At 32.1% G+C, this 13,692-nt stretch overlaps 2 protein-coding genes across 4 annotated transcripts in view; one reads left to right on the top strand and one right to left on the bottom strand.

Moving 5' to 3' along the window:
• Nucleotides 1-13,692, top strand: part of LOC114307779 (receptor protein kinase TMK1-like) — a 48,713-nt gene that overhangs the window by 2,517 nt on the left and 32,504 nt on the right. The window lies entirely within an intron of this gene.
• Nucleotides 534-8,944, bottom strand: LOC114312507 (alpha-glucan phosphorylase, H isozyme-like). Of its 3 annotated transcripts, none has more exons than XR_014330602.1 (11): nucleotides 8,768-8,944; nucleotides 5,561-5,737; nucleotides 5,392-5,477; nucleotides 5,029-5,218; nucleotides 4,547-4,663; nucleotides 4,212-4,395; nucleotides 3,951-4,068; nucleotides 3,735-3,865; nucleotides 3,036-3,254; nucleotides 2,731-2,918; nucleotides 534-760 (listed from the first exon to the last, which is right to left on the bottom strand). XR_014330602.1 is itself a non-coding variant. In XM_082870553.1 (11 exons), exons 8-11 carry the CDS (start codon nucleotides 3,852-3,854, stop codon nucleotides 737-739), a joined length of 432 nt encoding a protein of 143 aa, XP_082726679.1. In that variant the 5' UTR covers nucleotides 3,855-3,865; nucleotides 3,951-4,068; nucleotides 4,212-4,395; nucleotides 4,547-4,663; nucleotides 5,029-5,218; nucleotides 5,392-5,477; nucleotides 5,561-5,737; nucleotides 8,768-8,944; the 3' UTR covers nucleotides 534-736. The 3 variants fall into 3 exon arrangements, 2 of the variants coding, with proteins under 2 accessions (XP_082726679.1, XP_082726678.1); XM_082870553.1 differs by having other exon boundaries at nucleotides 3,155-3,254; XM_082870552.1 differs by lacking the exon at nucleotides 3,735-3,865 and having other exon boundaries at nucleotides 3,155-3,254.

Raw genomic sequence — 13,692 nt, forward strand, 5'->3', positions numbered from 1 at the left:
TTTGTCTCCAATACACTCTGTTGGAAACATACTTGTAAGTAATTAGCGACAAAATATTTTATCATTAAAGAATGAAATTAGAGACGAAAGTATTTTGTCATAAATATAAGAAATAGAGACGAAATAATTTTGTCACATTTAATATAAACGAAGACGAAAATTTTTTGTCAAAAAATCTACCAATAGAGACAAAAACAAATTCATCATAAAAAATGATGAAATAATGTCAAAAAAAAATCGTCACACATTGAGGGTAATAGTGACAGAATATGACAATATTTTTCGTCATGACAAATTCATTTAGCGACGAAATAAAGAATTCATGACAAAATTAATCTTCCACCTAAGCCAAATAAGAGACGAAATGAAAAATTTTGTCACTAATTCCATAATATTTTTTTCCACATTATATACCTATGTTATCAAAATCTGAATTTTAGTTCAACAAATATAACCCTGTTCATGTTGAAACCTGTTGAATATAACAATTCCATTCACAACTTAACCTAACCTGTTATCAACACATTTATGAATTAACAAAATGAAAATATCCATTCATCATTACAAATAATTTCATCCTAATACAATAAAATAGTGCAATATCCACAAAATATCTAAAAGTTATAACTTATACAATTCTACCAAACATCCAACAATAACTAGTGCAACTCCACAAAGTATGTGTATCCTTATCAAACAAAATGAACATTCAAGCAAATTACATCATTGTTGCACGTCAAAAACGCCACCCCAATCCAATCTGCAAAAAAAATAAATTAAAAGCTTTAGTAATTAATTAATTATACAAAAGATTAAAAACATTAGTAACTCATCAATTTACAATTAGATCAATTATATAATTTATCCCTCTAACATACTTTTTTTCGAGATTATGAGAACAAAAAATTAATTTTAAGGCTAATTCACAAATGGTGCATCCCATTAATGTGCCGTAAGTTCATACAACTCATATTGGTCTCTCCTAAGGTGTTTCTGTTGGTTCCTGTACAAATAATTTAGCCTTTCGATGGCCTTTTTTGAAGCTTTAAATATAGAGAAAAAGATACAAATTGGATGTCCCATGCATGTTTCCATTACTTTCTAGTTCTTCAAACATATATTCTTTTATAAAATTTGTTATATTAAAGTTAACATACTTTACCAAGAAGAATGTCTACTTGTGGATGAGTCCCCTCCACTTCCAAAGTGTCCAGTGAATCCTTTGGTCCTCAAAAAGTTGACAACATCAGCCATTATCTCCCCTTGATTCTTCCTACACTTTGGTACTCAAAACTAGTTTGTCTAGAATAAAATCCGGCTCTAACTCCCAAATCGGGAACCCGATTCGAGTCCCGACTTCTCCCACAAGTCTCTCGTGCCTAGGCGGTCGTGTGTGCCAAGTTTCGTTCTAATCCGACACCGTTTGGTGATTTTGGGACATCAACACCTCGAATTCTAAGTTTCTTAAAGAATTAATTCGCCTAGAGTGAAATCCGATTCAACTCCCAAACCGGGAACCCGATTCGAGTCCCGTCTTCTCTCACAATTCTCTCGTGCCTAGGCGGTCGTGTGTGCCAGGTTTCGTGCTAATCTGACGCCGTTTGGTGATTTTAGGACGTCAATACCTCAAATTCTAAGTTTTTTAAGGAACTAGTTTGCCTAGCATGAAATCCGACTCTAACTCCCAAACCAGGAACCCGATTCGAGTCCCGATTTCTTCCACAAGTCTCTCGTGCCTAGGTGGTCGTGTGCCAAGTTTCGTGCTACTCCGACGTCATTTGGTGATTTTGGGGCGTCAACAGCTCGAATTCTAAGTTTTTTAAGGAACTAGTTTGCCTAACGTGAAATTTGGCTCTAACTCCCAAACCGGAAACCCGATTCGAGTCCCGTTTTCTCTCACAAGTCTCTTTTGCCTAGACGGTCGTGTGTGCCAAGTTTTGTGCAACTCCAACGCCGTTTGGTGATTTTTGGGAGTTAACACCTCGAATTCTAAGTTTCTAGGGATGATTGATCAACTCTCCTTCTTAATCCACACTTGTTAAGCCATATTTTCACCTATGTAGCAAGCTTTATTTGAGGAAGAAACATGTAGGGCCATTTCAGAACCTTATCCAACAACAAAGTATTCTTCGGTTTTCTATACAACTTCTAAAACAGCTTTTCCAAATATTAGAAGTGAAAACTGTTACCTGTTATTGCATGCATCATCAATTTAGCATAATGTGAATCAAAAGCCCTGAAGTGAACATATGCATTAACGGATAGATAAATAAATACATGCATAAATGCATTCTTGTGGAAGAAAATAGAAAGGAATCTAACATTTTCTGTTGCAGCTTGTTCAATCAATGCACAGCCCAGTACCCAATTTACAAAACTACTCGAATCACTCTTAAATTTTTGCTAAATTGAAAGATATACTTTGAAGACTGGAGCTTAACTTCATTGAACTAATTGCTTGTAAAAGATTATAATCATTTCAGGATTTTACCATAATAAAAAAAGGAAGACCAGACCAAATTATCTATTATATGACTGTCAGGTGCATTGACATTTATGAATTATGAACTCTGTTGACATACCCAGATATATGTGTGTGGAGAATATATTGACACAACAAACTTAGTGTATGTAGGCAGTAGGTGTAATGAAATTTTTTTAGCAAGGTAAAGTTATTTAAGCAAAAAAATTACATGATTAATAGTTTGAACACAAAGAAGTTTATGATACCTTTAACTTCTTGTACCTATAGACCACACCCAGAATATTTAGCAGCTGTCTTTTATATTCATGGATCCGCTTGAACTGTAAGTCAAAGAGGCTATTTGGGTCAATGCTTACACCTGTCACTTGAAATATGAACTGAGCTAATCGCTGCTTGTCAGCCATCTTGGCTGATTCCCACTCAGCTTGGAAGTCTGCATCATCAGCAAACAATTGGAGAAGAAGGTTCAGTAGTGACATTTATAACCATACAGAAAAATTCACCGACAGATGATTTTTAATATGAGCTAAAAATCATCTCTAGTACATACTTTCTGAAGATCTACAAGTAGGTCAAGGTTGGTCACCCATTGATCATTTTTTAACCGTTTGGTGATGATGTGGCTGAGTTCAGGGCTACAAAATCAAAGCCATCTGCGAGGAGTTATACCATTGGTTTTATTCTGGAACTTCTTAGGCCATATAGAGACATAGTCTGCAAATAACTCAGACTTTAAAATGTCACTATGCAACTGGGCAACACCATTCACCTGCAGGTAGATGGCCAACGAGAGAAGTCACTTTTTCATTTCCAAATGAAATTGATCAACAGATTATAAGAGGTAGTAAAGGATTAGTGGATCAAGGGCTTAACAAATGAGCAGGACTACGGGCATACGACTAAATAAAGGCAAGGAAGCAATATAACAATAATAATAGGTCAAGGGGACAACATGATTCAATCAGCAGGATTTTTCAGCTTTTGATAGTATGGTCTATATCTAGTTGGAAATTAAAATTACTGTGGCTCCCAAATCAACATAAAAATTGTAGTTTAACAATAAGAAAAGAAAAAAAAAAAATCAATATTCAGTACGGAGATGTTCTCAAGAAAACTTATTAATTGTTTAATACAATTTTCTGCTTTCAGCTTTTCAACAACTATCACTCGGTAATTCTCATAAGAGTTTTAGATTATGGTTGTACACAACATAATCTGTTTGTTGATCCACAAAGAAGGGAGCTCATACCGCATGTGAAGACACCACGCATAAATTTGCCATCCGCACAACTGGTTTTTGGGGATTGTTATCCATAATGCGCATGCTGGAAAGCTTACTTTCAAGTTCTGGTTTTGTTGAACGTATCATTGCGCTATAAACTGCAAGAATTTCATCTTCTTTTTTCAAAAATTGTAAAACCATATACACATAATAAAGAGAGAAAATAAGACATGATGGACAAACCCTCTTGTCGATTTCTTCAATGATTTCCATATGGTAAGGAAGAAGTTTCCACATAACAGCTTGCGAACATTTCTCCAGTGCCTCAGGAAGGACAGTATGATTTGTATAAGCAATTGTCCTGGTTTAAAATTTCCCTTTTTGTTATTCATTAGCACCAATCATAATTTTGGACTATGAACACATTAAAAGTGGCAACAGAAAAAATAGGTGCTGAGAAAGAGTAAATGAAGCAAAACAATTAAGAGAAAACGATAATTGCACCTTGTTGTCACATCCCAAGCTTCATCCCATCCAAGTCCATCATCATCCATTAGTAATCGCATTAGCTCTGGAATTGCAAGAGTAGGATGGGTATCATTCAGCTATACCACAACCTTATTGGGAAATTCATACCACTGCCACGAGCTCTTTCCATCTTTTCTCTCCTTAAATCTGACAATCATGTCTTGAGATTGATCCCGTGATTAGAAAACAACATGGAAAAGTAGCAACTGAGATTGATATCAGCAAAATTAAAAAAGAAAAAGGAATCACGAACTTAGTACTAAAGAAGGATGGGGGACCTAAACAAATACAGAATTGAAAAGGCAGCCAACCTGAAGTGATGCACTGCACAGGAAAAATTGTTGCTTCAATCGCAAAAGCTTTCTATTTTCTGTGGCATCCCCAGGATAAAGAACAGCACAAATTTGCAAAGGCACATTTCCAGATCACTATACCACACAAAAACAATTGAAACACAGATGAGAACAGAAGCAACTTTCCAACAGTTACAGTTACATGTAGTCTGAGAATTTATTATGAGAAAGAAAAACGTAGCAGTTTTAATTCAGGACATACTGATTTTTCCTTCAATGATTTTGTATTTCACAATTACAGCTCAGAATGAAGACCAAAACCAAACTTTCCCTGGACAATTATTCACAGCCCTAGAGTAGAAAGATAGCAGAGGTTTTGAAAGAAGTGAATGACATTTTGGACAACAAGAATGTAAGGGACCATGGTAGTATGTCATGAATTGTGTTCTTTGGCCAAAAAGGGAGGCTCACTCTCCTTTATATAGTAAGGAAAAACCAACCTGCTGAGCTCTAAAATGGAGCTGTGCAGCCGATTCATACTGTCCATCATTAAATTGAAAGAGGTTGAAGTCTTCAGCACCAGCTTTGGCTTCCCACAAATGAAGATTAATAGTGTTCTTGGTTTTGTATCCTGGAATAGGAACATCATATGCTAGAGCTTGTACAACCTCCCCACCAACCCATTTCCGCCTGTAATGCATTCAGAAAGAACCATCACATGGAGAATGTGCAGAAAATCCAAGCAACCACGCAACTACAAATTTAAATTCAAAATCAAACTAAGACTTATAATCGCTTTCTTGAACCTAAACATATGAGCAACAATCCAGTTATACGCAAAGAATCCTATAAGTCACACTTACGATCCAGAGGGATGTACTTCAACTTGACCAAAAAATCTGACAGGGAACACAATGTCATGTCTGACAACTTCCCAATGGCTAAACTTCTGCACAATTCCCACCAAATTTAGGCTTAGTACGCTCCCATAATATAATCAATATTTAAAAGGACTATCATGTAAAATCAAACCTCAAGTCAGTCTTCGACAATTTCTTCTTGGCCCTCTTTGCCAAACCGCTGCTTGAACAGCCCATATATGTACCTCAAACCATACCCCCATGCAGGCAAATTCAATGTTGCCATAGAATCTAGAAAGCAAGAAGCAAGCCTTCCCAGACCCCCATTTCCGAGAGCTGCATCTTTCTCCTGCAAAAAAAAATATTTCTGAAATAATCAATAACTTGATACAGTTACAAACTAAAGTTAAAGAATGAATATAGCCCAAAAAACACACTAAATATTTTTGTTTTGCAAATGGTGAAAGGCTGATATGTCTACCTAAGGTCCATAAGAATGTAGAACCTTACCAAGTTACTAACAAAATTGAACCAATAAAATTGTGTCAAATATTATAGATGCATCTTTTACAACAAAGCACAAATAATAATAGATTTTCTGAGCTTCTTTGAGCCAAAATCAGAAGCCAATATGAAATCAAATGAGATGGGTAGTTATAAATGGTAAATCCAAATGCAAAGACCTCCATGGTAAAATGCTTAGTACCTAAGTATTGATGCTTATTTAACAAAACTAGAAGCTAAGTGCTATGATATCTAATCAGCACATCTTTATTACCATGCAATTTGTTATTGAAGCATAGTTCCATGGAAAAAAAGTAACACAGTCCTAAACATAGAATTAAAAGGTAAACAGGAAAGGAATGAAGAATGGAAAGAAGAAAAGTACTGAAATAAGTCTAAAATAGACTAAAATACTAAGAAAACATTAACTACAAGAAGTGTGAGCTTATAATAATCATTGAACAAAATGAAACTATCATTAGCAATCATTTCAAACTTCAAAGGGCAAAGACAAACTCAACTGCTATGCCAAAAAACCTAGAGAAAACTGAACACAAAACAATGCCAAAAAGCAAGATTTTCTTCTGTATTGAACATGAGAAATGTTGGAAGAACTATAATTAACAAAACCCAATTGTGCTGTTATTGACAAAACATTAAAGCTAATTACGACATGCATTTAATTCAAAGGAATCTATCTAATCTCTTGACTACAAAAGATGAATCATGAATTTAATTCCTTTGAAAAAGGCTACATAAATCCTATTTTTTCATTCCACTCAATCAAGGGTGTAAAATTAATCTAAGTTATGCACTCAAGAAGTGGCTAATTGCTCTGTTACTAGTCAAATTTTGTCCTCGTCTTTTGTTCGCATAAAATTTCTAATTTAGAGCTCAAAAGGAAAAAAAAATAAAAAGAGACACCTCCTATTTGGCTTTATAAAACTTTTGAATTTTTTTTTTTATTTAACTATCTTGTACTTGGTGGTGTCACTAATTTTAGTAGATTACAAGAAATTTGCTACAAATCCCAAAAATGAGATTTGAGAAATAGTCAAGTTCTGACAATCTTTATACATCTTAAAACATTATTTTGACCATTTTCCTATTTATTTAGGATTAGCCAATGCTTTGAGGGCAGATAAGGATGACAATTTGTTATGGAAAGCCAAGAGCTCTGGTTAGTTTATACTTCAGTCCAAATTCCAATGATATAAGAGGAGTTGATAAGATGATTTGGCAGAATGTAACCCCACCCGAAGTCAGATGTTTTGCTTGGTTAGCTTGGAGACAAAGATTGAAGACTGCTACATACTTGCAAAGAGTTTGTGTTATCAATGGCAATGCCAATATGGATTGTGTGTTCTGTAATGCTGAACCAGACTGTGAACCATGTGCTACTATGGTGCCCACATATCTGGAGAATTTGGTCTGATGTGCTACTATGGTGGGGGATCCATTGGGTGATGCCAAAATCTGTGGAAGGAGTATTGCTTTGGTGGTCTGGGTTCACATTCAACAAATTTGAATAGAAAATTTTGGAAAGCCTTACCTCTGGTAGTATTATGGTCCATCTGGAAGCTGAGGAATGTTGTTTTCCTGGGTAAGCAACTAGATTTGCTGGCACTATGCGACTGCATTAAAACTAAAGTGGCTATGTGGGTGGGTTAGAGCTTCATCTCTAGGTGTGCGTTTCTATGTGGGTTAGATGACTGGACACTTGGACCCATTCCTATCCCCAGGTCCATGTAATATAGCTTTAAAGGATACATTGAAATACTACTCAAGTACATTAAGGCACAAAAACAAATTGAAGATGCTTGCATACTAACAGAACATTACATGTCATTGATTTTAGAGTTACAAACCTAAGCATTGATTATGTAGTCCTGTATTCACCTTAAAGGTCAAACAATTGAAAAATGCTAGTCTTAGAGCATGATGACTAGATTAAAAATATTATAGAACTTTGCTTAAGAAACTTTCCCCTTATTGTTGGCATTACTAACTGATCTTTGATTAAATAGACTGAGTTAGAAAGGATTGACCAAAACTTCATTCTTGCATCACTTCTACTTCATAAGTATCGTATCTATTTGGTTGGCAATGATTTAATATTCCAATGAAGTAGGCAAAACTGCAAATAAGGTGGGGGTCATTGATGAGAGCAACTAGTACATCCTCTTATACATACATGGTTAATAAGTTGTTTTAAATTTACTTCACAGATTTTTGACTTCTGGTTTCATTTGTATTTTTTATAAATCAATTAATATATAAGAAGTCACTTCATTCTTATTTTACATACCCAGATAACTTATTTGGGAATGAATATATATCTTACAAGAGAAAAAAAGTAGTTATACTTCTTATAGATCATATTTAAGGAACATACATCTGCTCAAATTCCTTTGTTGCTCTATTTAAGCCAAAAAAAAAAAAAAAAAATATGAATTTACAGCAGTTACACTTACAGATCAAATTTTATTTCTTGAGCATTTTAAGCTTCAATATACATTTTTATTTACAAATACATATACATATTCAACCTCCGTTTTAAGCAACCAAGAAAAACCAAGAAAGACAGACCTAGAAATGGAATGGAGAATGCAGAGAAATTCAATAATAATAATAATAATAATAATTGATATCTTATCAGTGAATCAATGAATCAATGAATTTCAATTTGTGAATCAATGAAATCAAAAAAAAAAAAATACAATCCTAGATCTTATCAGTGCATCAATGCAGAAACAAAGCAACAAAACACAACAATTTCAGACAAATCTAAGGGTTTCGATTTCCTCCAAACCAATGTTCGATCAAATATGAAATTGCTATCCCATTTCTCTCTCTAGAAGTACAAATTAGTTACCTGGTGAATGGGAGATGATAGATCGGAATGGACGAGAAGGAGGCGATCGATGGCGTCGTTTTCGATTGATCTTCGCTCACAGGTTCATAGATGCCGATGGAGAGAAAAGAAGAGAGAGAGAGAGAGAGAGAGAGAACGAATTGAACTGGGGTTAGCAAAGCAAAAACAGTGTGAAGTAGAAAATTAATAAGCAAAAACAATATTAATAAAAAAAAATTGGAAGGTAAAGATTGTGTAACTTTAACAATATTAATAAGTAAATAAAACTTGAAGTAAAAAATTTTAGATAAAAAGATTTTAGGTAAGTTTATAAATTATGTTTATATTAAAAAATTGTATATTATAAATAGAATATCTACTAGATTTTCTAAATAAAAAAAAATTGTCATATCTACTAGAAATTTATAAATATCTAAGAACATCTAGAATTGTTTTTTTATTAATATTTATAATTAAAATATAATTTGGTAAAAAACAATTTAAAACAACACTTACTGATTTAAAAAAACATTTATTAATGCAATCTTTAGAATCACAGGGAGTAATTTTTAGAAAGAATTTTCACTACATACTAATGCATGCCGTGTAAAATTATGATATATTATAACGTAAAATGCATGTTATCTTAAGTATAAATATTTTACGGCATATTTTTGCAAGCCGTGAAAGTACATAAATTATTTTTATATTAAAAAAAATCTAGATTGTAACTAGAATATCTAGTTTATTGGGAAAAAAAATAAAAATTTCTCATATCTACTAGAAATTTATAAATATTTAAGAACATCTAAATTTTTTATTATTATTTATAATTAAAATATAATTTTTGTAGTGAATGAGAGGGTTTAGGACAAAAATAGGTATAGATCTAGAATGAGAGGGAGCGTGGCGTAAGTTTTTAAATAATTTTTTTTTTACTTTTTAAATTTAAATAATTTACATATACTTAGAAGGAAAATATTTTTTAATTTTCTAAAAAAATCACTAAATTCAAAAAATATATATATAATTTAATATTTTACGACATGAAATGTATGTTATCTTAAGTGAAATATTTTATAATATATTTTTATATGCCATGAAAATATACATTTTTTACGGTATACTTTTGTATGTCAAAAAAAATCGGATTGAATTTTTTTTTTTTTTTTTTGTAGAAGTTTTCAGGACATTCATTAGCATGTCGTGTAAAGTTATAATATTTTACAATGTGAAATGTATGTTGTGTAAATATTTTACGACATATTTTTGTAAGTCGTAAAAACATACATTTTGTACGACATACTTTTGTATGCTATAAATATATGAATTAACGACTTACACGGTATGTATGCCATTATTGACAAAACATTAACGGCTTGCAAGAAAAAATGTTGTAGAATGTATTAACTACGACATGCATTTAATGCATGCCGTAAATATGATGTCGTAAATAATTATTTTTGTTGTAGTATGGAGTGGTGGCAATGATAATAATAATGTTAGTTGTAGAGTTGGAGTGGCAACAGTGGTAGTAGTGATGGTAGTGGAATGACATGTGCAGTAGTGGTGAATGTGGTAGAGGAGATGAGTGGTGAGAGAGAGGGATAAGTGTGAGACAAATAGAGAAGAGAGAAAGAGAGAGAGACAGAGTGATGAGTGAGAGAGAGAAAGAGGCAAAGTGATCGCTAAAAATGCATTTTCTTGTAGTGGATCGATAAATTGAAATTTAATTATTTAAAATCAAAAAATTAAAAATTTTAGTTTGAGCTATTAAAGCACCCACAAGACTTGTGGTTAGAAATCCTATTTTACTTATATAATAGATAGATAGATAGATAGATAGATAGATTTAATAAGAATTTATATTCGTTTTAGATATTTTTTAATATACAAATTATTTTTTTAATTTTTTTTATAAAAATAATTTAACAATCTCATCAATAACCATAATGTATGGGAGAAGTTGAAAAGGGTGCAGGAGTAGGTATGAGAGAAGTCAAAAAGGCTTGTGGGTTGGGAGAAGTCAATAAATGCTGAGGTTTTTTTTTTTTAAATCAAAAATTAAAAAAATTAAGATTGAGATATTGGAACTCCCACAAGGCATGTGAGTTAGAAACCTTTTTTTTCCTTATATAATAGATAGATAGATAGATAGATAGATAGATAGATTTAATAAGAATTTATATTTGTTTTAGATATTTTTTTAATATACAAATTATTTTTTTAAGATTTTTTTATAAAAATAATTTAACAATCTTATCACTAGCCATAATGTATGGGAGAAGTTGAAAAGGGTGTAGGAGTAGATATAGGAGAAGTCAAAAAGTGGGTTGAGAGAAGTCAATAAATGCTGAGTTTTTTTTTTGTTTTTAAATCAAAAATTTAGAAAATTAAGATTCGGATATTTGAGCTCCCACAAGGCTTGTAAGTTAAAAACCCCCCATTTTCCTTATATAATAAATAGATATAGATAGATAGATAGATATAGATATGGCCGATACCATTTATATCACACAAGGACCAAAGTACCGGGACAACTACTGTAATTTTTCCTTATCTAAATTAAAGGGATTTAAAAAGTAAAAAAAAAGAAAAAGAAAAAAAATTATAATATTAAAAAATGTTCACTAAAAAAATATTGATTAAAAATTACAAATTAATTATTGAAAACTCCATACTAAACAAAGTAATGTTTTCTATTAATTTTGAAAATTAAAAAATTATTATTAATTTTTCCTTTGTTTTTTTTTCTCACAAAAAAATAGCTACATTAATTATCTTCTTTTTTTTCTTTTTTTCTTTTTTTTTTGTGTGTGGAGAGGGGTTTTGACCTGCGATTTTTCTAAAATGGATGTTCTATATGAAAATGGTAGAGTTGGTTCAGACAATAAGAAAAAGTGCTTATGCAAGAGGCGCCTTCACTATGAGAAAGAATAGTCGGTTTTGCATAAGGTGCCTTCTTGGATAATAGCTTCAATACTGGCATGCATGAAGGGCTTAAGTGTGAGACATATGAGAGGGGCTTTAGTGCGAAAATAGAAGAAATGGTTTACAGAGTGTCTTCTTGCTTCACGACTTCAATACTTGTGAGAGAGGAGTAGGCTCAAGTGCGAGAGAGAAATGACGGTTTGTAGGACGTGTCTTCTTGGGTCACGACTTGAGTGTCTGTGCACATGAAAATGAGTGATAAGGGTCAGAGTGTGTCTCTTGGGGTTACGGTTTTAGTGCTCTGAAACACAAAACCATAACATATTAATAAAGAGAAATAATTAGTGATAAAATATTTTTGTCTCCTTAAATACAAGAATAGAGAATTTATTATTAGTGACGAAATATTTTTATCTTCCACAATATAACCTTATGAGACGAAAAATATATTCGTCGCGCAATCAATCAGAATTTATTAGTGACGAAATATTTTCATCTCCCACAACTTATTCTTCCAAGACAAAAATATATTTGTCGCCCATTGAATAGAAAGATGAAACGGCATCGTTTGCATGAAGGAGTGTTTATTGGTGACGAAAATGTTTGTCTCCAAAGAGCTAAAATAATTCGCGCCAATGCAAATGAAATTGGCGGCTGAATTTTGCAAACGAAATTTTTTTTTGTTTCCTATACGTTTGAGAAAAATTAAAAACGACAAAATTAATATTTTGTCATCTTTGGGTTAAATTTTAAGATAAAAAAAAAATTTCGTTACCAAATTTTGTCACAATAGCATAGATTTCTTGTATTTTGTTTCCTTGTTTAATTATTATTATTTTTTTCTTTTTGTGGAGAGGGGTTTACAGTGAGAAAGAATAGTAGCTTTGCACAAAATGTCTTCTTGGATAATAATGTTTGCATGCACAAACAGCTTAAATGTGAGAGAGAATAGAGGAGCTTCAGTGCGAAATAGAAGAGATGGTTTATAGAGATTGTTTTCTCGAGTCACAGCTTCAATACTTGTGAGAAAGGGACTCTAATATGAGAGAGAAATGAGGGTTTGTAGAGGGTGTCTTTTCAGGTCCCGACTTTAGTATTTGTGTGTGTGTGTGACAGTAAGTGATTAAGGTGAGAGTGTTTCTTAGTTTTTGACGACATTTTAATGAAGAGAAATAATTAGTGATAAAATATTTTCGTCTCAAACTCATATGTTCGTTGCCTAATCAACAAAAATACAAAAACAACGTTGTGTGGGATGGAGAATTTATTGGTGATGAAATATTTTCGTCTCCTTCAACTTAACCTTATGAGACGAAAATATATTCGTCGCGCAATCAATCAAAATGTAATACGACACATGGAGAATTTATTAGTGATGAAATATTTTTGTCTCCCAAAACATATCATTCTGAGACAAAAATATATTTGTCACCTAATTAACAGAAAGATAAAACGAGCATGAAGAGTTTATTGGTGATGAAATATTTTCGTCTCCCATAACTTATCCTTCCCATACAAAAAATATATTTGTCACCAAATAAATAAGAAAATGAAACAACATCGTCTAATAAGTTTAGAATTTATTGGTAACGAATTCCTTTTGTCGCAAAAAACTTTAAATTTTGTGACAAAAATGTTTGTCTCCAATGAGCTAAAATAATTGGCGCCAACAAGAAAAAAAAATTGGCGTCTTTTTTTTTTCTAACGAATTTATTTTTTCATCTCCTATAGTTTTGAGAAGAATAAAAAGAAATGACAAAAGTAATATTTGGTCATGTTTGGGTTACATTCTAAAACGAAAATAAATGTTATCACCAAATTTTAAAAATTAATTATTGAAAACTCCATACTAAATAAGGTAATATTTTCTATTAATTTTGAAAATTACAAAATTTTTATTATTTGTTTCTCTGTATTTTTTCTCACAAAAAAAAATAAATAGCTACATTAATTATCTTTTTTTTTTTTTTGGTGGAGAGAGGTTTTGACCTTCGATTTTTCTATAATGGGTGTTC

This window comes from Camellia sinensis, chromosome 5, assembly GCF_055761805.1.
Source record: "Camellia sinensis isolate YWXY chromosome 5, ASM5576180v1, whole genome shotgun sequence".
NCBI classification, from domain to species: domain Eukaryota; kingdom Viridiplantae; phylum Streptophyta; class Magnoliopsida; order Ericales; family Theaceae; genus Camellia; species Camellia sinensis.